Here is a 26,793-nt window from a genome sequence, read left to right as displayed (position 1 = left end):
CTTCATTCAATGCCTATGTTTATTGGCTATTCATCCACTTCCCATATATATATATGCTTACTACCTGCCAAATCAGACAAAAATCTCATCGGTTCTCAGCCCCCGGCATGTTCTACAGCTCTTATTAGAAAGCCTGTTTGCTGAATCCTAATTTCCCAATTTATTCACTGTTGCCTGATGTCCCAGGTTCATTTTCTTTGCTCTGTCTCCAGGTATCACCAATGTGCTGTGCCTGTTCTGTGCAGCCCTCACGGAGCACAAGATCCTGTTTCTCTCCCAGAGTTACCAGCGTCTGACAGAAAGTTGCCGTGCTTTGTTGGCGATAATGTTTCCTCTCAGATACAGGTGAAGCTCCCACTTTAATGGGATACAGTTGAGCTTTATTCAAGTTCAAGTTTGTGAAGTCTTTATACTGTGAATGTTAAGATTTAATTGTATACATTTTGGCTTGTTTTTCAGCTTTACATATGTTCCTATCCTTCCTGCCCAGCTCCTTGAGGTTCTCAGCACACCGACCCCTTTTATTATAGGAGTTAATGCTCTTTTCCGAGGAGAAACACAAGAGCTGGTGAGAACATTGTTGTAATATTTTTAGTGTGCCCCTTCCCTTGCCCTTTCTGTCTTTACTCTTCTGAGCTTTCTCCCTCACCTTCTCATGTTTGTTGGTTGAACTAAAGTTCTTATGCTAACGATGCTTTCATAAAAATACCTGACTCTCTTATTTTTTTGTTTTTTACACTTATTTGTAGCTCTACATATATTGTGTGTGTAAACATTTTACTTGAATACGTCAGTATGAACATATCTCCTTTCTGTCTAGTATTTTTAAGAAACATGGAAAAGTTTAGATTTTTTTTAAAAAAAAAAATTTTAAAAAGAAAATATGCTTTGTGAATGTCAATGTAAAGCACTCTGCAGAGCCATATGGCCCTACCCTGTCAATGATTAGGGAGAGGTTACAGTGGTCTTCAGTACTGAACCCACCTGCTAGTGCAGGAAATCTGGTTAGGAAACAGCCTCCAGGAAAACAGATAAGTCTTCAGTGGGTTAACGGTAAGAAAGGGAAACTTGTCTTGCAATTAGCTATTTAAGTTCATTTAGGATTTACACATCTTCAAGTTTCACTCCTCTTGTAAACTTACTGTGATACTTTTGTCTCCTCAGCTGGATGTGGTGATTGCAGATTTGGATGGTGGCACAATAACAATTCCAGAGTGTGTTCAAATCCCATTACTACCTGAACCCCTCCTACATCACACACAAGACGCCCTGTCATTGGTGAGAGTGCCATTTCCCTTTCTAGCCATATGTGTTAAAACCGGCTTGTCGGTCTTCTCCACCCGACACCTTGTACTGAAGACCTAGTAGTGTCCAAATTCCAACAATGATGGCCTAAAAATCCATTGTGACAGTACGCCTATTACTTTTGCTCTTGATCTACAGAAAGTATCTGTGTAACACCCACTTCTCTTTCAGGTTCTAGATCCATCTCTACAGATTGCAGACCTTGCATTTCCACCATCTTCCATCACTGCCTCCACCCTTCGAATGCAGGTAATCTCTTTAGGCACAATTGGCTTGTAACCGTGTAGAGGACATTCTTTTATTTTGATCACATTTATTGCCCCATGTAATAATATTTTTTTACTTTGTAATCATTTGTGTGCTAATGTCTAGGTAATTATGTGCCATATTCAACTAATTCACCATATTTCTATTTTCCAGGACATGGAAGTACGGGCTGTTTTCCTGCGTCTCTTTGCTCAGATCCTGCAAGGGTATCGCTGCTGCCTTCAATTGATCAGGGTCCATCCAGAACCAGTTATACGTTTCCACAAGGTTAATACAATATTGTGTGTGCGTGCAGCCTCTAACCTCCCGCTTCATGTATGCCCTAAATATGTTACCTATCTATCTTTAGTTCATGAAATAAGTATAAATAATCAATTTCCCCTTAGGCATCCTTTCTTGGTCAACGTGGTTTGGTTGAAGATGACTTCCTCACTAAAGTTCTGGAGGGAATGGCATTTGCAGGGTTTGTGACTGAACGTGGACCGCCATACAGAAGCATTGATTTGTTTGATGAGGTAAGTGAAAACAATGTTAGAAACAGCACAGACACATTGTACGTTTTTGGTTATTTGTTGGGAGTGGTCTGGTCTTGTACTAGAACTGAGACAGATTCTCACTGTGTCATCTGATTTCCTGTCACCTTTATCCATATCTCACTCTATTTTACCATGTTCTTGTTTCCCTTGACAAGCTGGTTGCCTATGAGGTTAAAAAACTCCAGTATGAGGAAGGTTGCCAACAGAATGTCATGAAACATGTGCAGGAGCTAGCTGAGAAGCTCTATCGAAATGTAAGTGTTACGGTGTGACACTAGATGGCTTCTTATGGTGGCATAGTGTTTTGTCCATTGAAAACTTAATTTCCCAATGTCCATCCCATCCTCATCAGGAAAACCCCTACCCTGCTGTCAGTATGCACAAAGTCCAGCGACCATCAGAAGGCAGCCACCTTCGCCCCCAAGACAAGTGTTTCCCTCTGCTTGATGAAAGCAGTGTGCAGTGGATCCTTGACCAAGCGGCTGCTAAGATGCAAAATGCACCCCCAGCTGTTCGCGTGGAGAAGAAGTGCATGGTTCCTCCAGGGCCACCCATGAGTATGTGGATCATGTCTTGCCATATTCCCTCAATGTTATCTATCCCATTCTCATCATTGCTCTCAACAGCGCCATACCGCACAGTACTCTCAATTTTAATGTTTTCTTTTCTTTCTTTCCCTCTATGTATATTGTTTTTCTGAGTAATAATGCCAGTGTCATCTATTTTCCATCTTCATGTTGTTGCACTGGCTCCTCCACACTCCTTTTTTGTTTTATTGAAGTGTATCTTTTTCCCCCACTTCCTTTTCCTTAGCTGCGATTGTGGAGCGGACTGGCACAGTAGTGGCAAACAGCAACAGACGACTTGAAGTTGTGAGGAATTGTATCTCTTACATTTTTGAGAATAAGATGCTGGAGGCCAAGAAGGTATGGTATACGCCATCAAAGCTCTGTTGCAGTGTTAGCCAACCTATAATGTGTAATTTGTGTAATAATGTATATTTGTTGTAATTGTTTGTATAACCTATCACTTTTCATGTAGGCTAAAGTGTAAATGCTGACCTTTTTAATTGTCTGTGTAGTTACATCCCGCCGTGCTACGAGCATTGAAGGGACGGGCAGCAAGGCAGTGCCTAACACAGGAACTTAACCTCCACGTCCAGCAAAACCGTGCAGTATTGGACCATCAGCAGTTTGACTTTGTTGTACGATTGATTAACTGCTGCTTACAGGTGAGTAGGTGTGTATGTGAAGTGTACATGAGGTAACATTCTGCGTGTGTATGGAACAAAGTGGAAGAACCCAGCAAAAAAAATACACATCCAATTAAAGATTTGCTATCCAGTATGTGTTAAGTGTGGGCATTTGATGCATCTTCCCACTCATTTGTAATCTTTCACAGACCTCCACATTCCCATTTTATTCCTACCTCTGATCATAGCTCTTTCACTGGTATAACAGCGGCCCTGGCAGCCTCTGCATTGTCCGCTGCCTCCAAGTATATATACCCCCCGAGCTGTGTATACACTCCCTCAGTCCCGCCACAGTGGCTGAGCCCCAGCATTTGGGTATGTGTGTAAATATGTCACTCTGTGTGTGCGTGTGTGTGGACAAGTATATTACTATGTGTTTAAGTATTGTACTGGACTCCCCCCTCCTTCAGCCAAAAAAAGTAGAGGTATGTGTGCGTGGATACGGTTGTGTATGTTTGTGTGTGCCAGTATGTCATGAGTGTTTGTGAATTAGTATACGATATTTGTACTACCAGTGCCTTCTTTCTTCTGTACCTTTTCTGATCTTTGGTATGTCTTCCAGGACTGCACGGCGTTGGATGAACATGCAATAGCTGCTGCTCTGTTACCTCTGGTCATGGCCTTCTGCAGGGTGAGTGTCAAAGTTCTATGACACTGGCTTCATTTTCTCTTAAAACTCCATCACTGTGAACATAAAACATTTTTTTCTGTTTCACAACTCATTTTATTCCCCAACACCCATGTGATTTTTTTTTTTTTTTTTTTTTTTTTGCTTTTGTTATGCCCTAACTCCCCACTCGTCGCCATCTGTCCAATACATGTGTTTCTCTTCCAAGTTACTGCTCTCGCATTGTTGTTGTTTTCTGGCACATTCTGATGCTCATTTGCTGGCTTTCTCAGCATAGCTCTTTGATGCAGAGTCTTGCTTTGGTCTACACTTGGGTCTTTTCACTAAAGGAAGAGTTGTCAGCAGGGTTTGCAGCAGAGTTGCAATCTTTAACTATCTTACTTCACAAAGGCTCAGATGGCCCTGTATAATGAATGACTTAACAGGTTTGGAGCCATTGAAGAAATCTCACAGACTTAACTATACATTATACGTGGCTGGTTCTTCCTGCTGTGGATACTTTGTGGATAGACCTTCAATATGTATAGTGAAGTCAAGGATTTGATACCAACTCTCCTGTGCACCTTCATGTTCCTAGTGAATAAATTGTCTCTCTCACGCCCCAGTCAGTATCTTGTTTACTGGGATACGTTTAGGGATACTCTTCCCTATTAGTATAGCCCTCTTGTTCACTGTAGATAATTGCTTATTTGTATTCATCCATCCCCTATTCCCCAATGTACTTAGTAAAGTTCTGCTTTTATTTTCCTTTTATTTGTTTGGTTTTTTTGCCAGACTAGGCATCCTTTGGACCTTGTACTGTATTTTATGTGCTTGTGTAATTCTTGGTAGTTTGGGGATCATTATCTTGTTTAAACCTTAAAGATGCATCCTATTTTCTTGTTAAATACATATTGTAATTCATTTCATGGACGCCAGTGCATTTTCATGCTTATTGGTGCAGACATTTCTTTTTAGCCATTTGGTGTTAGAAAATGACTATTCCACGTAACCGCCCCCCCTCCAGCTGCCTCTTCTGTAAGCGGGGAGTCACAATTGCTCAGTAGAAATTCCATTCTGTTCAAGGGATGTAGTGGCAATCAATCACATGTATGCTGTCTGAAAACTGATGTCTTGCTAGCAAACATGCAATTTGCTGCTGTTTCCATGACTTCAGTGGGAATGTGCAAGAAATTCACATACAAATTCAGTAGCTTGAGAAAGAAGTGTCACTTCCTAGCTTCGGTGATTAAAGAATGCATGTAAGACTATTCCTTTGTGCTCTTGCTTTCTTGTTTTCTTTTATGCGGTTTCTCCTTCACTTTATCTTCAACTTTTTACATTCATTTGTGTGTGCCTTTTTAGAAGCTGAGCCCGGGTATTACCCAGTTTGCATACAGTTGTGTACAGGACCATCTGATTTGGACCAACATGCAATTCTGGGAATCCATGTTTTATGGGGATGTTCAAAACCACATCCGGGCACTTTATCTGTCCCCTGATGAGTCCACAGTAAACTTGGTAATTATTATTCACCTGAACCTTTCCTGCTATGAACACAGTTCCTGCATGCACATTACGCTGTTTTTTTAAACACATCTTATTTTCAGGATGAGTTAGAAGAGGAAGAAAGATCAGCCCTAGAACTTGCAGCAGAGCAGTGCCGTCTTTGGCCAACATTGCCACGCGAGAAACAGCTGGAGCTTATCCAAAAGGAAGAGAGTACAGTATTTAGCCAAGCCATTCATTATGCAAACCGCATGAGCTATCTTCTATTACCACTGGACACTTCAAAAACCCGTCTCCTACGTGGAGGGGCTGGTTTTGGGGACACAGAAAGTGTCTCTAACAGTTTCATCACAAATAGGTGAGTCTTCTAAACTTAGACACGTCAACTTCTTCTCTATCTCCATACCGTTAACAGATTCCATTTAAGCCATCATCAATCATGCCTGCTCTCATCATATCTTACTGCATCTGAGCTTATTAGCATAAACTGGTAATGCAGCAGCAACCATCACACACTTTTTTAATTTAGTGTAACTATGTTGCTTGCTGGCTCTAGAAAACCATGCTTTGACTTTGCCGTCCTTGTTTTTCTATCATGTGATGCGTTATGTCCTCTTCCCCATGTCTCAGTATGGCTGGCAGCATGGCAGAGAGTGCAGACACAGAAAGCGGGTTTGAAGACTCTGAGAGTTCAGACGTGGCTCACTGCGTTGTCAGATTCATCACACGCTTTGTGGACAAAGTCTGTACAGAGAGTGGGGTCACAGCAGATCATCTTAAAGGCTTGCACACCATGATCCCAGGTACGTGATCATAACAGCATAATACTTTTGTGATTCAACATTCCCGCTGTGTCTGCTGGACAGTCAGGGCAGGGATAGCACCTTCTGGCATGGGGAAAAGTTAAAGCCAAGAGGCCTCGTTTGTCTCTTTCAGGTTAGATTGACCCTCTGGGCAGACCCAGAAGGTCAGTTGCCTCCCCTGGGACCCCATACTACCAAGTTTAATAGCAGTCAACAGGGGTTGAAATAAGGAAATCTAATACGAACTGGGAATTGATGTAGGACTTTTTTGTTTTGCCCCACCCTGCATCTAGTCAACTGTACTGATACCATCAGCCAATGTTAGATTACTTTAAACATATTTAGGGAATTCATGTTGTCACCCTGTTTTGGAGACAGCCTTATAAGCCATGTTTTTTAGTACATTGACTACAGTGATTATGGCAGTATTATTGTCCATTTTATTAAGCAGAATATATCCACATACATTAATGTTGTAATTTTGTCAAAAGACCATTAGTTACCCATAGCTGCTTTGCCGATTCTGCCCAGTATGATAAGGATAGTGTAATGCTCTGATCATCCTGCTGTTTTGTTACTTTGCCTACTATTGTTTGCTGTGGTTTGCCCTTAGATATTGTACAGATGCATATAGAAACACTGGATGCCGTGCACAGGGAGAGCAAGAGACTGCCTCCGATTCAGAAGGTAATATCAGATGCTGTCCGAATAGTCCAGCTTCAGTGCATTTAGTAGAGAGTTGTCATGCACAGATAAAAACTCATCTTGCTGACAGTGCTTTACTGAATAGTACAACTGGTTTATTTGTTTTTGGAGTTAAGGTATGTTCAGTAAACTCCAAGTTCACCAGTTATTCTAATTCTGATTGAAATGGCACATTTATGCACTAAGTGGGCCTTGGGGGATGGGGGCTTCCTTGTCCATGTTTACTCTTCAATGTACCGTCATCTTCCACATCTCACAATTGTATCTTATATTTTTTTCCAGCCCAAGCTCCTGCGTCCCTCCTTGCTAGTAGGTGAAGATTTGGTAATGGATGGGCTTAGAGTCTATCTGCTGCCAGATGGACGAGAAGAAGCGTCAGGAGGCAGTCTAGGAGGACCACCGTTGCTTCCTGCTGAAGGTGCCCTTTTCCTCACCACCTACCGCTGCATCTTCAAGGGAACACCTGTAGATCCTTTAGGTGAGTTAGCATCTCATGGTATTTTCTGAGTAAGAGCAGACAATATGTTAATCTTTGTGACTGCAACATACTGTGCAACTCCATACAGCAACAAATAAGATACATTTTAAACACAAGAAGATGGACTTTACAACCCAAAACTAATAACACCTCAATAAATTCTTTATTCATTTTTTGTGCTAGGAACTGCCTGAAAAAACATTCTGCTCCAGTGTCTTATAGTATAATATAAACTTGGGTATAATGTGCATGTGCAATTTAGACTGAATGTAGAAGAAATATTGAAGTCTATGTCTTATTTCACAATACCCTTTTGTAATCTGCACCCACTACTTAAGTGGTCTGAAATGCGGAAAACTTGATTTTTACACCAAAGATACAGGTGTTGTCATACACTTCTATGTAAATGTTGCCAGACAGAACGTTATTCTCACGGTTACTGTTTGTGAAATGTCTTTCGAATATCTATATGCGTATGTACACAGTGTAGCCAAAAACTTACATATTGACTGGAACATATCAGACACTTTAATGCCTAAACAGAGGGGCTGAATGTTTGCAGATGTGTCAGGAAAATACTTTTTAAGGTTTTTATACCGCATTTTCTGGTGCAATATTGAGAAGCTGTCAAAAAAACTACTGTTCAGAAACAGATTTTATAAAACAATCTCCAAGATTTCATGCCTTTTGGAAATCCATAAATAGCAGTTTTCTGGCAGATACTTGCAAATTACATTTCACACAGTGTCCTTCTGTGCAATTACAAAATAGTTCTAGCAGAGAACTGTACAGAGTACTTGGGGTATTAATCATGTTGTCAATGATTAATGACCTCATTTGTTAGTATTTAACAAGCGATATGAGTGACCATAGTTGTTTCTGTTTGCAGTGGCCGAGCAGTCAGTGATCCGGTCCTTCCCCATAGCCTCGCTAACCAAGGAGAAGAAGATCAGTGTTACAGCTCAGTTGGATCAATATGTCCAAGAGGGACTCCAGTTGCGCTCTTGTACATTTCAGGTAAAAGGAGCTTGCTTCACGTAATGTGTCTGCTGTTTGTATTTGAGTTACAGCAGTTGTAGTATTTACTAATGAGGAATAAGAATACACTTAGTCATTGTTTGGCAATCTAGTTGTTAAAACCAACTGTACTCAAATGGATGACTATATGATTTTGTATTAAAGCAGTGTCATACTATTCACTAAAGGTGAACATTCTAGGGAGAACTGAAATACACGTCTCTTACGCCTGATGCTGTTCCTTTATTATAGGATCTGCTTATGTGCATCTTTTTACCTCATTGGTCAACACTCGGTTTGCATGGATCCTGTGTGTATGCTCTTCTCAAGTTGTCCCCATAATTAGAAAAATATTTAACCCGCCTGTTAAAATAAATTATTATTATTACTAAATGTTATCCGTTTGGTAGAAGGAATACCTTAAGTTAGTGTGATCTCACCATAGAGCAGGCTAATGTAACAGCAGGGCATTGGCCTTCTTAGAATCCATATGGTAAACTGTCCTATAAACAAAATCCCGTATGCTTATTCCTGCCGGTTTCTCAGAACAAACTCAGAATCCTCAACTTCTATTCACTGAAGTTTTTCTACTATCATTTCTTTTCATGTTCTGACAAGCTACAGTTAATATATACATACGTTAAAATATTTGCCCAGACAAATGATGTTTCCTTTTTGATCACAGCTCCTGCGCGTGGCATTTGACGAGGAAGTCCCGTCCGAGGTCACTGAAATTTTCCGCAAGCACCTGCACAAGCTGAGGTTCCCCCCGGATGTGCTAGGCACTTTCCCTTTCAGTGCCGGTCTCTCACTCCCACACAGTACGCAGACCAGGACCAAGGACAAAAACCCTTCCCTCAAGTAAGTCAACCTATCTCTTTCTAATTAAGGATAATAGCTTCTACCTAAGGTAGAGACAGCGTGTGTTATGTATAATTTCAGAGCAAGCATAACTAAAAATGGACTATTTATGCTGATTGCTTCAGAGTTGGCACCAGAGTTGGCATTCATGCATAACTCCATAGTGTCCCCTTAGTGAGGGGCTTTTCTCTTTGGCATCTGCTGAGCTTCCAAGTACACTGCATGTTTTTGGGGTTTTTTGCATCACCTTCCTACATGTGACATTTTGACTTCGGATGGGGCCCTGTTCACGGTAATGATTGCGTTTCTACCTTTTATACTTTGGTTTTTGTGTGTAGTGGAATTTTTGGTCCTTGGCCAGCTGAGTGCTGGTCCATACATGTGTGATACCACTGGTCCTTTCCTGTGTGTTCCTTTGTCTCCCTGTGGACCTGTCTGATGCAGTGACCCCCTGTCTCTCTCTGTAGCCCCCTCAATGTCAGTGACGTGTTCCAGAGCCGTCTGGCTGTGGGTTTATCTCTTGGCCGGTTCCAGTCAGACACGTAAGACCCCTTCCTGGCCAGCCTGGTTATGATCTGTCGGTGACGATGCATATTTCCTGGGTGTGCAGCTTTCCCTCCTCATCCTCTCCAAACATGTTTAGGGGTATTGCAATGCATTTAGTTCACACCAAACCCTACTGTAATGCTGTACACTGATGTTTGGTAGATAATAAGGGCCCTGTCCCTCTGGGCCAGAGATCTCTGCTCGTTTAAAGTAAATATAAGCAGTTAGACAAACAGGAAACACAAGTTGTAGGTAGCGTTAATTAATTTAGCTATTCTTAAAGCTGTGATAGTTCTCCTTATGCTACGACTATACTGTAGCATACTGTGATCATCTATTTTTGTTTGTTTCTAGTTTTATTTTTTTTAGTTGATTCTACATGTCTTTTGCATGTTAAAATGGCACTACATTGTTTTAACTTTCTGCGTCATACTGAGCTTCCTGCCGGCTTTCCATTCTGCATAGCACATTGTGTCGTGCTGACTTCTGGGTGGTTTTCTGTGTTTTGCAGGTGAAAGGTCTTTCCGTGAGATGTGTGGACAGCTTTCATTGCTATATATATATAACGGAGTCCACACCATTCTCTCTTGTTTAAGTTCTGCAACATTTCTTACAGGACTCTCTCAAAGAACCTTGTGAAGAATGCCAAGAAAACAATTGGCCGGCAGTATGTAACTCGCAGGAAGTATAGTCCACCATCATGGGATCACCGGGGGAGCCAGAATTCATTGGAACAGCAAAGTGATGACATTTCAGGTGAGGGGAGTGGGTGAGGAGAGATGCTCACTTGCATTGGAAAATAACCTAAAATGTAATATCACAAAAATATCAAAGAATGATTGAAAGAATCTCCAGCTCATGATTTTGAATACATTTTGTGTACTTGTGTATAGTATTTACATCTGCTTGTGGGTTTTCCAACACCGTTACCTTTCTTGGCATTGTACATCTTCCCATCCACCTTTAATCCTGTTAGATTGATCTGATACTGTTTGGGTTCCAGTTAGTGCTAATGTACTATTTATTGAGCTTTCTTCGCCTCATTTAGAGTTCAAGCTCTCCTTGGTTCTACATTCTGCTTGTATAATGTATGCATGCTATATTTCAGTGTCAGAGGAAATGGAGAGGAGCACACTGTCCACTCTAAAGGCCCCTGAGAAGCAAGCAGTAGGCAATGTGGCAGAGCGGGCATGTTGCCGCGATTATCAGCGAATGGGACTCGGTACCCTGAGTAATAGCTTGACACGAGCCAAGAATGAGCCGTTCCGGATCTCTACCGTGAACCGCATGTATGCTGTGTGTAATAGGTGAGTTCTGTCTGCCAAATACAGAACAAAAAATAAAAACACAGAGGGGATAACTCTAAATAACTGAAATATAACACAAACATTTGCTGTGGCTCCTTAGAAGTTCATTAATATTTAAAACTTAACTTTAAATCTTACCATTAAAAATAGATGATACTCTCTAAGCTATGATAGCTGGTGGGGGGGGGGCTTACTAGTGTGCATGATGCTTGAATTAGGGGAAAACGCTACTAGTATGTGTAATGCTTGAATTATTGACCAAGTCTTTTTGCTCCTGACGAAGCCAGTTACAGACTGCCAAAACGTGCATTGGACGCGTTTAGTTCTCACACTCTTCAGTATACCACATTAAATTTAGGAATTTATGCCGAGGTGTGGATTTCTTCTCAATCTGAGCATTTTGTTTCTAGGGAGGGTTAGGTAGAGGCTTAATTGATTTTTATTATCAGGAAATTCTGTGTAACTTGAAGTAATTCAAGCATCACGTATACTAGCTGACCCCCCCCTCTACTATTGCTTATCGTGTATTATTTACTTACCAGTATTATTTCTGTATCTTTCCGCAGCCTTTTTTTGTTGACATATTGCAGATTATTCCTTGTTTCCTCACCCAGCCACATATCCATTTTAACCGATTTTTACCATGAAATCTTGTGGATTACTGTGAATTTGTTTACATCTCTATACTAGTGCCACCATTCATGAGCTTTTCTTGTGTCCATAATTGTTTTTCTCAGTTACCCTGGGCTGCTGATCGTGCCCCAGAGCATTCAGGATAACACTCTGCAGAAGATTTCACGTTGTTACAGACAGAACCGTTTCCCGGTGGTGTGCTGGCGGAGCTCTCGGAGCAAAGCGGTACTATTACGCTCAGGTGGTCTCCATGGAAAAGGGGTTGTTGGGCTCTTCAAGTCTCCCAACACCACCACTACAGGTTGGTCCTCATCTACAGAGAGAGAATGTGTCACTTTGAAGAATGCTTGATATCCAAAGCCATTAGCTAAATGTTACTTCTCTATCTTAACAAAATGGCTGTTAACATCCATTTTTTGTGCTATGCTTCTGTTTCATACAGCCATGTAGCAGTACTTCAGTGCTTCATTTACTATTACTATTACTATTACTATTAATTTACTATTACTATCTAAACCTTATATTTAGAATTCACTTCGCTTAGGATAAAATGTACCCACAAAGTTCAACTTGAGGGCAGTATGACAATAGTAGTGACATCTCTGGATTTAATTAAATAAGGCCACATCATCCTTTGTTCAATAATGTCCATGAAACTATGTAGGTCCCGGTACCTGAAAAAACTTTGCAAATAAAACAAAAATAGTAGTAAAGCTTAAGAAATGCTTTCTTTTAGCAAGGAGCCACCAATCCTCTAAATAAACTGTAGTTCCTGACAACCTTCAATCCCTGCCACAAGTATGGTCACCACTGCTACACTCTAGAAATATCCAACTCCCCTTAAATATACAGTCCTAACATAAGTTACTTTATCTACCCCTGGGCTAAAAGAATCATACAGATGTTACCAGACCCACACAAGTTTCACTCTTGTTTCCTATAATCGATGTATTTTTCCTGCTTTATGTACCGAAGAAGCTCTGTGTAGATTAAACTGACATACCAGGGTATGCAAGTTCTAGTGTAAGGTATGCATGCTCTCCCTTTTCCTAATCCGGCACCACTTTGGGTTAGTATGTCCTCAGTAATACAGACTTCATGGTGACTCCTCTGTGTAATTGTGTACCGAACGCTTCTTGTTTGCTGCTCACGTGAATACATAAATATCCACAGTTTCACCGTGCACATGTGTGCCATGTTACTCCTCAGGCCCGTCCCAGACAGACTCCACTTCTCTGGAGCAGGAGAAGTATCTCCAAGCTGTGGTGAATTCCATGCCTCGCTATGCAGATGTTAGTGGTCGCAATACGTTGAGTGCGTTCCCATCCGCACATCTCTACGGTGAGTGAAATCCCCGACGCTGAGAGAACAGGCCCTGTCTAATTTGTATGGCCGACCTTGTAACTGCAGTCTTGTATCCTGACCACACCAATCATGACTGTGTGGTTAAGGTGAGATGGAGGTGAAGGAATCGTGGAAGATTTGAAACCTGTAAGTCTCTGGAAGGACTGGGCATGAATTTGGGACTATAATGACTTTGTACTCTTAAAAGCTGTCCTCTTATCCTCAATGGGAATAGAGAGAATATTTTACTTTACATTACTTTACAAATTCTGTTTTGTTTTGTGTGCCTGTGTCAAAACAGTACCAAAACTTTGCAAGGCTGAGTTTAGTCACTTGGGGAAGGGGGTCTCCTATATATCGTATGACTTTGCTGTAGTTACCAATGGGTACTCAAAAAAAATAAAAATAAATAAAAGCCCATGCAGCACGACATGTAGAGAATACCCCAATCTTTAGTGACCTGCCTACCGTTATTTCCTTTCTCTCTTGGTCGTTGCCAACCCAGCTTATTAAACCTTGAACTGCTCATTCCCTTCCATCTCCACGTCATTCTCTGCAAATTATCACACTTTTCCCTTTTTGATTTTCTAGAATGTATATTGCCATTGTATGGTTGTGTGTGGACATGGTATTAAGGCCATATGAATAGGTTTTACACATGTGAGTGTGTGTGTCACACCTAGACCTGTATGTGTTTTTGATCAATTTGGTGCCTAACTGTGTTTTCTAAATTTTTTAGAACTGTTCCCTGCTTTAGCAAAATTCAAATTAAATGAAAAGGCTATTGAAATCGAACGCACCTTCAAGTCAGTTGCTGTGTAGTACAAAATGATCATAAAATTATTTTAAATTTGACATGCAAATGTTAAAAGCATATCATCCAGACATGTCTTTGTTAAAATGCTAAACACTTTATTTTGCCGAAATACAGACTAATCCATCACAATGGCCATAAAGTATTACTATATGTTCTAATATCGAAATGGCTTTGGGAAACAGTGGGCTACATTACTTGACGCTTCAGAGAGTGTCTGGCTCCTAGCTAATACCCACATGATTATGAAGTCATTTGGTCCAATGACACATATAGGGTATAAAAGCCAGTGTTTCTGCTTCAGATTCTCCAGACAAACGTCAACCCAAGCTGGGTTCCCTGATGAAGCAGGTGATGGGAGGGAAGGAGGACATCCGAGGAGGTATGACCCTAAGAGGGCCATTTGTACTGTGGTGGTGGTGGTGGTGGTTTGTTTACATGGAAGACGTGAAGAGTCAGTGTAACATTTTTGACATAGGGAAATAATCTAGATTCTTGATTCCTTTGATGAATGTGAAGGTTTGTTTCTTAACAATGAACACATGTTTTTGGATGTTGTGTGTATGTAATTGAGGAATACTTAGAATCCGTCTCATTATGTGCCAGCTCATACCTTTTGTGTGTTTCAGTCCTGTTTCTGGCTTACCGTGGTAACACACTATAGTGTGCACGCTCACAATTGAGTTTTCTGGCATTACCATCAGGACCTACCATGTCTTACATTCATCCATGCTTCCCTCTAGTCATTGCTGCCTTTATGGTGGTATTTCTGTTCCGCGAAAGCTTTATTTTCCAACCAATCATTTTTTTTGGTACCTCTCCCTTTTGACCGCATTGCCCCTTTTCTCCTTGCCCCAGGTCACTCAGTTCGGGGTATTAAGCACCCCGCCATGCGGCGTGGCTATGCAGAGAGAGGTCAGTGCTTGAGCTCTGCTTGTAAAATCCCGCAGTTATGTATGTACTGGGAAAGTAGAGTGACCAACATACTTACCACTGTGACCCTCAACTAAGCCATAACCATTCAAAAAGGCTTGGGAATACCAAGGGCATTAACAGCATAAGTTGCTACCAGTTATTAATGTGCCCTTGCCTTTGACCTACTATACAGCTCGTATTATTAGAGGTTGTCCTAACTACCTTGCACTTTACTAATGAAAACTTAACGAGCAATAACTTAGCCCTGAAGTAACTTTATTACTTAATTTAAAGGCTGTTGTCATGTTTGTCCCTTTATCTTCATTTTCCGCCCATGCAGGTAAGTGGGGCAGCATGCGTGGCAGTGGGAGAATAAGCGCCTATGCCATGAACTCGGACGTAGGAACACGTCTAGCTGGACGAGAATTCTTGACTCACCATCAAAATGGTGGTCCATCAGAAAGCACGCTGACACCACGGAGAGCTGCCCTCTACATCATTGGAGACAAGTCCCAGCTTAAGGTCAGTCCCATGCCATTGCTCTTTCTATTACAGTTTTTTCCCTTTAACTGCGTGTTCCTATTTGTTTGTTTTTTACCAACAGTGTTGAATGCGTGTGTTATGTGTAGTTTCTCAAAAGCACTTAGTTCTAAAATTGTGAGTGACAGGTGAAATTTATATGGGGGCAGGAAATGTTTGTAATTGAATATTGATGGATATTTGAGGATCCATACAGATGACACCTCCTTACAATATACATGTAGGCCAGTGAGTCTCCTGCAGAAACACCTGTTCAACGAGCCTCAACATATGCACTGCATGCGGTACATTGCGCTAGCCATAAAGGGAAGCTTTTTATTTGGTAGGGATTTAGCTAGTGCGATGTGAAGAGGAAATTCATCTAACCTGAACTCACCTTGTCATCCCTTCATTTGTGAAAAGCTCTCGCTAAAAAAAATGAGTGCAATGAGTTTGTACTACCATATACCATGTTGTGCTGTTCCCTAGCGATAAGCGTACTGATATATTTGGTTTTCTTTTTGGTTCCGGCAAAGGGAGTGAAGCAGGACCCCCTGCAGCAGTGGGAACTGGTCCCCATTGAGCTGTTTGATGTCAGACAGGTGAAGGCCAGTTTCAAGAAGTTGATGAAGGCATGCGTGCCGAGTGCTCCTTCAGCTGACCCCAGCATGTCGTACATGCGCACATTGGAAGATTCAGAGTGGATTATGCAGGTGTCTGCTCTTTTATTATATCCATCTATTCCCTAATTAAATAATGTTCTACGTGAAATATATATTTTTTCTCGTTCACATGTATGTTACATTCCTTTCTGTTAGACTTTCTGGTTTTGTCATCCTCATAAATGCAATTTATAGATATATAGATACTGCCTGTTGTCATGTTTACTGTGTTTTTTTCTGCATGCCATGGCAATCTTGTGATACACAAATTCAAGCAACAGAGAGGTCACCTTGCTATTTTTTAAACTATAGCTTAATATAATGCCCATAAAGTGCCAGTGTATGATTTCTGTATAGTTTTAAAATGTAGTCCTAGTTACATTCTTAATTGAATTGCTATTATCACACAGTATAGTTAATGTTTGCATGTCATCATTCATTTTTTGTGTTAATTGACTTGCTGCTGCAAATCTTCTATTTCATAGGCCAGCACATTGATCATATCAGGGGTGAGCTTAGGCATAGTGGAACCTGGGTGCAGTGTTTATTCGGCTCCCCTAAAGCGCACACATACAAACACACAAACTCACTCTAACACAATACCTTACATACATACATACATACATACATACACATACCGTATTGGCTCGGATATAGGCCGCCTCCGTATATAGGCCGCACCCTAAAAGTTTGGTGCTTTTTTAAAGAAAAAGTTTTTTTCTTTAAAAAAGCACCAAAAAAACATGCTGCCACTCTGTCCCCCCCGAGATATGCTACCACTGTCCTCCCTCTCCGAGATATGCTGCCACTGCCCCCCCCCGAGATATGCTGCCACTGTCCTCCCTCCCCGAGATATACTGCCACTGTCCTCCCTCCCCGAGATATGCTGCCACTGCCCTCCCTCCCCGAGATACGCTACCACTGCCCTCCCTCCCCGAGATACGCTGCCACTGTCCTCCCTCCCCGAGATACGCTGCCACTGTCCTCCCTCCCCGAGATACGCTGCCACTGTCCTCCCTCCCCGAGATATGCTACCACTGTCCTCCCTCCCCGAGATACGCTACCACTGTCCTCCCTCCCCGAGATATGCTACCACTGTCCTCCCTCCCCGAGATATGCTACCACTGTCCTCCCTCCCCGAGATATGCTACCACTGTCCTACCTCCCCGAGATACGCTACCACTGTCCTCCCTCCCCGAGATATGCTACCACTGTCCTCCTCTGCCCCCCCCGGACTTACCGGAGCAGACTCCCGGGTGTCTTGCTCCGGTAAGTCGGGGGGGGGGGATTTGAGGTAAAACGCATCGTGCGGAGGTCCGCACGATGCGCTTAGACAACCTCTCGTGCCGGCACCCCCCCGTGGGAAGTGCTGGCAGGGGAGGCTGTCTGAGCGTATCGGGGAGTAGGATGCAGGTCCCCTGCACCGCTGCGGGGGATCTGTATCCTAACCCTGCTGCCTGCCCGGCGCCCGGGACATGCAGTCGGGCGCTAGACCCCGAATATAGGCCGCACCCCCACTTTAAAGACTTAAAGTGGGGGAAAAAAGTGCGGCCTATATTCGAGCCAATACGGTACATACATACATACATACGCACACTATCTCCTGGTGCCGATAACCCTAGGCTCACCCCTGCCTAACACTAAAAGCTGACACGCGCACACACTAATATCCACACACATGCCAAATACGACCATGCATCTGCCTTATTGCACCCCTACATTACAACCTCCATTTATCAAGTCAAAAGCAATACTGACCACAAAATATGGCCAGAAGTACATGAGTTACGGAGAATGATAATGCTAAGGTGAAGGTCGTAGCGGTTTAAGGTGGTCATAAATTTAGCATGAAAGGCTCAACATTTTTAAGACTTAAATACCCCCTATTCATCCGTAATAACTCAAGATAACATAAATCATGGTAATTTATTTTGTAAGATCCTCACCATTTTTTTAATCCTTTTTTTCAGCTGCACAAGCTCTTGCAGGTCTCTGCGCTGGTAGTGGAATTACTGGACAGTGGCTCCTCTGTACTGGTTGGACTTGAGGATGGATGGGATCTCACCACCCAGGTACTGGATTTGAAAACTTACCTGTGTCAATGAATTAGGATTTTGTATGTTTGAGGATATTTATTTTGTCTCATTCAGAATTACTTATTCCACCTGCTCAGGGCTCATGTTCACACTTTGGCCCCAAAAAACTGAACAATCTCCTTTTGCAGGTGGTGTCTCTTGTCCAGCTGCTTTCTGACCCTTACTACCGGACAATAGAGGGCTTTCGGCTGCTTGTGGAGAAGGAATGGCTGTCTTTTGGCCACAGATTCAGTCACCGCGGGGCACACACAGCTGCCAGCCAAAGTAACGGATTCACTCCTGTCTTTCTCCAGTTCTTGGACTGTGTGCATCAGGTTAGTAAGGAGGACACTCAATATGCCTAAGCTGTGCTGTTTTGGGTTTAGTTGTCCGTATTGGTACCAGTAACCCATTTTGATTTATTTATGACTTAATAGAATCTTAAATGGCTTTGCTCTGTTAAATGTTAGCAGATGTTAAAAGTCTGCAACTAGTGCAATTTCGTTTTTTTAAATGTTTTTTTTTAATTATTTTTCCTTACTGTTCTTGTTCTTTACACTTTTCCAGCAAAACGTAATGTATTAATGGAAACATTTGCAACATAAAACGTATTTCCATGTGGGTTCTTTGGTTACCAAGGCTTGAGCAGTTACATCGTGTTCTTAATGTATCTTTTAGATGCAAATGTGTCTCTCTTCGTTTAAATGATTTTGTTCTTTTGGGTATACCCAAGTGTTTCTTGTGTGTTTTTCCTTCATTAATGAAACTCCTGTTGAAGTCATTTTCTCAGTCTTTTCTTTTTTCTCCTAATCTCCACAGATACATTTGCAGTTTCCTTCAGAGTTTGAATTCAGTCAGTATTACCTGAAGTTCTTGGCTTATCACTATGCGTCCAACCGGTTCCGCACCTTCCTTCTGGATTCAGACTGTGAAAGGATCGAGAAGGGTGAGGATCATGAAAAAGAGTCTTTTTCTCATTAAATGTCACAGATTTCCAAAGAGTAATCTAGGTAGACTGGCTACACATATACCGAAACAAGCCATGGGGATTACACAGTGAACTGAAGGTATTGAGAGTCGTTCTTCCGTAAAAATAGACGGCGCATGAGGTAGTGAAGACTGCAGAACATCTTAAAAAAATGAAATGGTGGCAACATGATCTTAAATGAGTATATTTTCACGCAGACAAGAAGACTCGCACTTGACATGTTTTGCACTTTAGCGCTTAATCATAAGTGTGTCTTGTCACACATGTACTACTGTCCAACAGCTTTTCATTTAAAGCCATGTCAGCCCTTGCTTTACCAATCAGGCTGCACAAAGTCTTCTGGATATAAACATTTAAAGTATATATCTATTTAAATGGATCAGAACAGTAAATATTTAGAAAGGGAGAGGGTGAGAAGTCATTTAATTAGTGTCTTTTACCCATGTCATTTCTTTGTTTCTCACAGGGGTGTTGTATGAGGAGAGAGGGGATCGGCGGAGTCCCCTTGTCTGCCGTTCAGTCTGGGAATATATGGAACGGTTACATAAAAAGACTCCTGTATTCTATAACTACATGTTCTGCCCTGAGGATGGAGAGGTAAAGTGGGGGGGGGGAAATGTTTTATATTGTGTCCATTTAGCACATTAAGGGTTTTTGTCCCCTTTGTATTGTCCTTTGCACCAGAACCCAATGCAGTACCTTGTAGGAATAATGTTTTAGATATAGTGCGACATTGCATTATAGTCTGAGAATTCCTGAAGTATATTTTAATTCTCTTATATATACATCATGCAATTTGCTATGCCCTAGGTCCTGCGGCCATACAGCTCAGTGTGGGGTCTCCGGGTTTGGGACTATTACACCCATGAAGTGTTGAGTGAGGGACCATCTTATGACTGGGAGCTTCTTCAAGGAACCCAGCCTGAGGAGCCTGAGCGGAGTGACAGTTCTGCTCCGCAGACTAAACGCAAAATAATTTGGCCATCCTACCATGCACCCGCACGTCTCCAGATGGATGCCATCACACATTTACTAGAGGTGAGATGCAGGAAAGAAGAATGGAATTCATGACAATATATACATGCAAAGATATTTCACCCCCTCAAAGTACTAATATATAATATACAACCCAGCTCCCTACTTTACTTTATTGCATTTCTTGCTTACCTTTAAGGCCTCGGCAATAAGATATACTAACTCGCACTTCCATTATATCTTCCACTATACAAATGATTCTTTGATGTTGATATTGCTAAAGAGCAATCAATGCGTATTTAATGCATAGACACTCCTGTCCATCAGGTGCTCACTTGAAGCCACTGGGCCACACAGTTTCCCTTGGCGCTGAACATGTCAGGTGGCTATATACACACGGTCTTCCAAATCACTATGTGTAGCTACATATTTTATTTGTATTTTTCTTATTTATGTTTTAGGAGTTGCAGAGTCTGGAGACTGACCTAGGGCAAGTCCCTGAACGCTGGAAAGAAACATGGGACAAAATAAAGGCAGCGCATAGGACAGAAGCAAGGCATGAGGGTCGGGTAGGTCTTCAGTGTACTCAGCCATTCCCCTCCTGTAAAATTATGGATAGTAGGTAGAGATTGTTTTCTGGCTGTAGCCTTGGTTTTTGCATTACAGCAGTCATAAAAGATGATGATCTATTGTCACCCAGCCATCATCATGCACTTTAATGTGTGGTCCCTTTAATCCACTCATGCCCCCAGGTCCTTTCTGTGCAGGCTGAACACATTTCCCTATATGTACTCGGCTTAAGCACTAGCTCAGCAAAACTAAATGGTGATCAAAAGCCATTTACACTATACTTCAGTCCTCTTAGTCATCAGTAATATGTCGGTGCCCCTCCACTAAAAGCTAATGTGTCAATAGCAGGCATGCATTTTGTGTATTAGGTCATAAATCAGATCAGGATCACAAGCCAGATTAGATAAACCTCATAACATTTGTACTTGGCTTGAATATGGCTATATATAAATAAGTGTCATAAGTAATTGGGGACTGCAGAACATACATATCATTTAAAATCAATGGGACGAGGGGTGTGATTGTTTTCTGGTATGTTTCATTCTTATACATTAAAGTAACATTCCCAAGTCTTCCTGAACCTGTCGCCCCCACCAAGTATGGTTTCCCCTTTGGTTAATTACATCCTACATAATCCATCTGAAATTAACATATTTCAGTTCATAAAATTACATTTTGCCAGGGACACAATTAACGCAAATGATTTGTAACACAAATTACATGTCCTTGGCCTTACTAGTTTTCTCTTCTGTGGATGTTATCTGTCCTTGATTGAACTGGTCTTCCCCAGTATGTCACAGCAGAATAAATGACCCTATTTTTATTTCGTATCACAGAAGTCCAGTGCTCTGCTAATGCCATCAGGTGTGTCCTCCCAGCGCCATTCCCTTGGTGTATACCTACAAGAGAGTGGGGTCGGCTCCACGCTAAACCTGAGCTTAGAGAGTGGGCCAAGCACAACGAGTACGCCTAGCGGATCTGGAAAATTGGGGGCCCGAAACAGCACCAGCACCTTGTACAGCCAGTTCAACACTGCAGAGAGAGAGAACAGGTAACTTTGTAGAGCTGATGTGAAAGCATAGATAACTGAGAAAAGTGAACAATACACTAAATACCAGTCTTAAGAAATATTGTGCTGTTGTGGTTCAGTGAAGTGCCACAGAGGATTAGGAAAGATCTTTCTGCCCCTTATTGTGCCATTAACAGTGTCCCCCAAAAATCTGATTGACGGCACACATAATCTGTTCAAAACTCAAAACATTCTGCATAGAATGCCTGTAAAGGAGGGACAGAAAGGTTCTGGCCATGGTGTGAATGCTTGCTAAGTACATGGCAGTCGTGGTATAAAAGATGCCTATAGTCTTTTTATTCTAGGGACCCTTGTGACCATATGAGGATCTGGAAGTTGAATGCACAGAAAAAGCTTCTGGTGTGTACCAGAATGTTTAGATTAATTGCTCCATTGGCTGCCATCCCTTAATTCTAGCTAGACGCCCCCTGTGCTCCCTACTTTTTTGTTTGTAGGATAGGGCTGGCTATTGTGCAACAAGCCTTGTGTGAAGTGTACATTGTAGCGTGCCCTGTGGTAATTTCGCAAATTGTGCAGCACTCATCCCCAGGTCTAAATCCCTACTGTGTCTTTGCACCGGCGGGGCAGAGCCTGCAACACAGAGCTATACAATGGGAAGTGGCATTTCATATTGTAATTAAATATCCTATACATAGATTGGATTTTAGACATTGTCCTTTGTGGTGGGTTTTGCTGTCCTGTGTTCCTCTTGTTATGCTTCCGTTTGTGAGTGATCCTATAGCTATTGCAGAAAGGGGTTATGGTGCAGACCAGTCATACAGTCTAACATTGATTTAAAATTATGATGCCACTTTGTGTTTTGCATTACCAGATATATGAAGTGCAGAATAATATTATGTTTTTTTGTTGCAGATCCTATGAAGGCACTCTGTACAAGAGAGGTGCTTTTATGAAGCCATGGAAACCCCGCTGGTTTGTGTTGGACAAGACAAAACACCAGGTGACGATGAAAACTCCCTTATTTATGGCATTCTTGCTCTCTTGAGCTGACACCACAGCTCTCCCTCTGCATTTAAAACTTAGGTCCTGTTTTCCTTTAGCAATAATGGCCCATTCCTCCCCATAAGCTCACATCAGTAAACTGAGTGCCAGTGTTAACTCCCTGCATGATTTCTTTTCTTTCTTACTAGCTAAGATACTACGAGAGCCGAACAGACACTGAATGTAAAGGAGAGATCGACTTGGCGGAGGTAGAGACCATAATGCAGGGCACTCCCACTCTAGGAGCACCCAAAACCGTGGACGAGAGAGCATTTTTTGATGTGAGTTCCAACACAGCTATCCTTAAGACATTTGTATTGCCTTTCCTTGCTTAGGATCTGCCTTTTGGGTAGAATTAATGGTATGTCTTTTCCTCCTTGTACTTTTCTGCTACTTTCTCACTGTGTCCTTTTTTTTTTTTTTTCTCTGTTCCCTTTTAGCTGAAAACAACTCGGAGGGTATATAATTTTTGTGCTACAGACCCTCTGTTTGCCCAACAATGGATTGACCGAATCCAGAGCTGCTTGTCTGATGCATGAGGTCTTAAAAGGCAGCGGTACCCCTGAAACTCTAAACTCTTGGGCGCAGTGTACCTGCAGTGCACTAAATCTCCTTAACCAGTGGTAAAGCAGAAGTGCCCTTGATTGTGCTTGGAGCTTGGACCATGTGACATCTTAAACCCCTCTAAACCGGAATGTGAGACAGTTGAGCATCACAAGCCTATCTGGGGCTTAAGAAGCCAATAAAACTGTTCCCCAAAAAGTACTAAAGAGTTAGAAGCAAAAACAATGACAAATTGGATGAAGGAGTCGAGGGAATTGAGTATTGAAGAAGTCGCACATAATGTTAGATCACTGATAACATCCTGTAATTCACTGGATTCTGAGAGGGGCCCTAGGTTTCAGGTATTCAGGCATTCACCCTTCTTTACATATAAACCTATTTTTGACTGTGTGGATCACTCCAACATAGGGCCAGAATTGCCCCACACTCATCACTGATCGCTGAGATCCTCAAGAAGTCCTGCCTTCTGATTACTGTCTTATCCTGGATATTTTTGGTTCAGTGAAGATTTTTTTTTTTCTAATTATTTTCCAAGGCAAAGTGAATGACAGGCCTAGCTGTATCTGGGTACAGAATTTCTGGCAGAACAAGGCAGGGATTAGAGCAGTGGAACACCGTTATCTATATTTATAATGGGCTAGATACAGATTTATTCATTTGTTTTAAAGCATTGGTGTTCCCAGCATTATATAGAAAAAAAAAAGGAAAAAGTCTCTGAATCTGCACCATCATTCTAAGGCTGGACAAACGCACACTGTAGATTGTCCTGCCGTCCTTTACAGGTTGTAGGAAGGGGGTTCTAATTTTCGCATTTCTCATAAAACAGGTGAAAACCACTATGGATCTTATTGTTGTCATAGGATTTTTCTCGCTCTCGCCCCTGTGAAATGAACAATGCTGCGGCAGATTCTTATATGAAAGCGTCTTGTTACGAGAGTAGTATAAATATCCAGAACCTCGAAGACAGGGACCTCTAGTGTATACTCTGGGCCAGGCCTCTCTGTGGCAGATTGTGGACTAAATGAAAGATTTCCAGCATGTTTCTCCATGCTGCACATTGGTTGGCGCATGTTATGGTCAGAATGCAGCAATGCTGACACCTTGTGTTTGCTGTGAGTATTGCTGGCATTAACAGGAAACGTTAAATTGCTAACGGTATTTTAACTCTGTGGCTATTGTACTTCATTTAATTATTATTATTATTATTGTATATTGCTGTACATAGAGGAATGTCTCGAATCAGCATGAGGCTGAAGGGGGACTGTAATAGGAAAAGGGATGATGTAGGGAGCTTGGACTCTTTCACTGCCCGAGAGCTGATAATTTGCACAGATTGCTCCTGTTATAAATCTACAGGAAGTGGTCCCGCTGTTACAGAAGCTAAAATATTTCACGCAGATAGCGAACACCTTGTGTCTGGCCATGTGAAATCCTGAGATGGGCTCCTAGTTCATTTTTGACATGTGATTTCCTTTTGGGTTCCTACGGGGTTATGGATTATCAAATCAAATCAAATCAGTGCCATTTGTCAGAGGTGGGGACAAAATTACTCACTCACTGAAGTCCAAAGTCACAGGCTAATTTCCAACATGATCTCCGCAACGTTTCACCTCCTTGACTTCACTATGGTTCGTTAATGGCTAATTCCAGGTAGATTCTCCTGCAAGAAGCATTGAGCTGGCTCTGTATACTAAATAGATTGCTTGAAAGTAATTTATCCCATTTAATATTTAAGAGCCAGCTCAACCAGGCTTGTGCAAGGTATTGGAAAACCAGACAAATGGCTGGTGCCGCTATTTTACCCTTTATCGCTATTTGTGCAACCAGTCCTGTCCTTTACTGTGCTGTTCTCCCTCGATCCACATGGCTGCATGCACAGAAGGTTAGGAGCGTAGTGTGCAGTCTGATGCCTTGAAGCGCCAGGTCTGATTTTAATCCTTAATCTGGTTCTGAATTCAGCCCTTCTTGCAGGAGAATTTCACTAAACTTGGCCATAATGCATAGCAAACAGTTTATCCATTAAGTGGAACCCAAAAATGCTGTAATGTCTATTGAAGCACATAATACACAGTCATTTTTAAATCATCTGTACCATACATGCCTATTGTTTTTATTAAATCTTGCATTTCAACAGCCCTTCTATAGGTACTTTTAAAAAAAAAAAAAAATTAGCCCCCCGAGACTGTATTGGGAGCAGAAAAACTGTAGTGTCCTTTGTGTGCAAGGTAATAAAGCATGTGAAAGCCCAAAACACGTCTAGTGAATTGTAAAACCTGAGTGCTACTAACACCAGATGTCCCTTAAATAAATGGCTTGTACTGGTCTTGGTTTTCTCCAAGCTCTCTGGCAGTGAAATAGTAACTCAGAGCCAGATAAGTGAGCAAAGAGATTTCTTGGTCACTTCACTGGCTTTAACGGGACTGATAAGCACCACATCCCCCACTTTCCTCTTACATTTGTCATTGCTCAGTATAGCCATATTTAACTATGGATGCTCTTTGTACATAATATTGATTCTCAGGCTGAAGCTTCCTGTTTTTGTAGTATACATCGGTTCTTGTACATTGTGTCACACATACAGTCCTTGGGTTGTGCCTAGATATCTGAAAACAGGAATATATCCAGAGAAATAAAAAAAAACTAACATGTTTAATAAGATTCAAAGCCTGTGTGTTTTCTGTGTCTGCGTCAATGTGTATTGCAGCTTATTAACCTACCTTGTTAACTCTTAGGGTTTTGCCCCCAATCTCAGACTTGTACATTGCTCTGATCGTATAGTCACTGTAGGTGCTTTTGCTACCAGTATGTTATGGTTGATATCCATACTTTATATGTAGGTTGACTCAATTAAGTATATGTTAAATAATGACAAGTCCAGGTTCCTACGAGAACAGGTATTAGCCATTTGGATAGAATATTCACCATGGGCTATTAAAGGGTTAAGATTTCAAGAGTCTCAGGGTCAGCTCATTTAGATAGTTCCCAGGTATGGTTATTAGTGAGTCTTTAGGTCAAGATTACTGCACGCTTCCTGCAGTAAGGATGTCAAGGGAGAGAGCAAAGGCATTTCCCAGCCGCCCCCGGTCCGGATACCTTTCTCTGTCCACTCATGATATCTCACGATGTCGGGGCAGGAAAGGGACAGCGGTCACCAGCTCCACTTGGGATTAGAGGCCTGTGCACATGATCAGTGTTGGTAATATCCTCCTTGGTAAGGGGATGAGCAAAGCACCGCATACACCGTTGGTACTGATAGGTTGGAATTTTTGTTACATTTTATCCCCTTATTTTCAACATGTCCCACGGTGCCACCTTCACCCCCAAATTGTCTGTACCACCTACACCCCCAAACATCTTGTCTGTGCCATCACTGGCCCATCTAATCTGCCCTTTTTTCTGTTGTAAGTTGAGTATTCACAAAAGTGTTGTAAGTTTAGACCAACAAAAAAACCCTCTAGTAACATGTCCTT

At 41.8% G+C, this 26,793-nt stretch overlaps 1 protein-coding gene and 1 long non-coding RNA gene across 7 annotated transcripts in view; both read left to right on the top strand.

Moving 5' to 3' along the window:
- Positions 1-24,033, top strand: part of SBF1 (SET binding factor 1) — a 46,264-nt gene extending 22,231 nt beyond the window's left edge. For 2 of the 6 annotated variants that reach the window (XM_053462772.1, XM_053462771.1), the window contains 36 exons: positions 213-345; positions 460-568; positions 1,165-1,278; positions 1,477-1,554; positions 1,726-1,839; positions 1,959-2,087; positions 2,264-2,362; positions 2,461-2,665; positions 2,922-3,034; positions 3,190-3,339; positions 3,923-3,991; positions 5,333-5,488; positions 5,578-5,834; positions 6,107-6,279; positions 6,893-6,966; positions 7,267-7,462; positions 8,352-8,479; positions 9,165-9,340; positions 10,503-10,642; positions 10,995-11,193; positions 11,931-12,127; positions 13,036-13,167; positions 14,289-14,366; positions 14,843-14,899; positions 15,240-15,421; positions 15,955-16,131; positions 18,051-18,152; positions 18,305-18,490; positions 18,975-19,101; positions 19,610-19,740; positions 19,954-20,181; positions 20,580-20,687; positions 21,525-21,739; positions 22,631-22,718; positions 22,909-23,040; positions 23,200-24,033. In XM_053462772.1, the coding sequence (XP_053318747.1) occupies positions 213-345; positions 460-568; positions 1,165-1,278; positions 1,477-1,554; positions 1,726-1,839; positions 1,959-2,087; positions 2,264-2,362; positions 2,461-2,665; positions 2,922-3,034; positions 3,190-3,339; positions 3,923-3,991; positions 5,333-5,488; positions 5,578-5,834; positions 6,107-6,279; positions 6,893-6,966; positions 7,267-7,462; positions 8,352-8,479; positions 9,165-9,340; positions 10,503-10,642; positions 10,995-11,193; positions 11,931-12,127; positions 13,036-13,167; positions 14,289-14,366; positions 14,843-14,899; positions 15,240-15,421; positions 15,955-16,131; positions 18,051-18,152; positions 18,305-18,490; positions 18,975-19,101; positions 19,610-19,740; positions 19,954-20,181; positions 20,580-20,687; positions 21,525-21,739; positions 22,631-22,718; positions 22,909-23,040; positions 23,200-23,298 (5,051 nt within the window). In that variant the 3' untranslated portion in view covers positions 23,299-24,033. The remainder of the gene's footprint in view (positions 1-212; positions 346-459; positions 569-1,164; positions 1,279-1,476; positions 1,555-1,725; positions 1,840-1,958; positions 2,088-2,263; positions 2,363-2,460; positions 2,666-2,921; positions 3,035-3,189; positions 3,340-3,922; positions 3,992-5,332; positions 5,489-5,577; positions 5,835-6,106; positions 6,280-6,892; positions 6,967-7,266; positions 7,463-8,351; positions 8,480-9,164; positions 9,341-10,502; positions 10,643-10,994; positions 11,194-11,930; positions 12,128-13,035; positions 13,168-14,288; positions 14,367-14,842; positions 14,900-15,239; positions 15,422-15,954; positions 16,132-18,050; positions 18,153-18,304; positions 18,491-18,974; positions 19,102-19,609; positions 19,741-19,953; positions 20,182-20,579; positions 20,688-21,524; positions 21,740-22,630; positions 22,719-22,908; positions 23,041-23,199) is intronic. The other 4 variants (XM_053462774.1, XM_053462773.1, XM_053462776.1 and 1 more) reach the window with 2 other exon arrangements.
- Positions 24,034-24,860: 827 nt separating this feature from the next.
- On the top strand, positions 24,861-25,987 carry LOC128490451 (uncharacterized). The gene is made up of 2 exons (XR_008353950.1): positions 24,861-24,951; positions 25,001-25,987. It is a non-coding gene; the product is annotated as an uncharacterized LOC128490451 (long non-coding RNA).
- The last annotated feature ends 806 nt before the right edge of the window (positions 25,988-26,793 follow it).

Source organism: Spea bombifrons, chromosome 4, assembly GCF_027358695.1.
Source record: "Spea bombifrons isolate aSpeBom1 chromosome 4, aSpeBom1.2.pri, whole genome shotgun sequence".
NCBI lineage: Eukaryota > Metazoa > Chordata > Amphibia > Anura > Pelobatidae > Spea > Spea bombifrons.
Note: the sequence above shows the minus strand (reverse complement) of the source record. Positions and strands in the feature narration are given on the sequence as shown.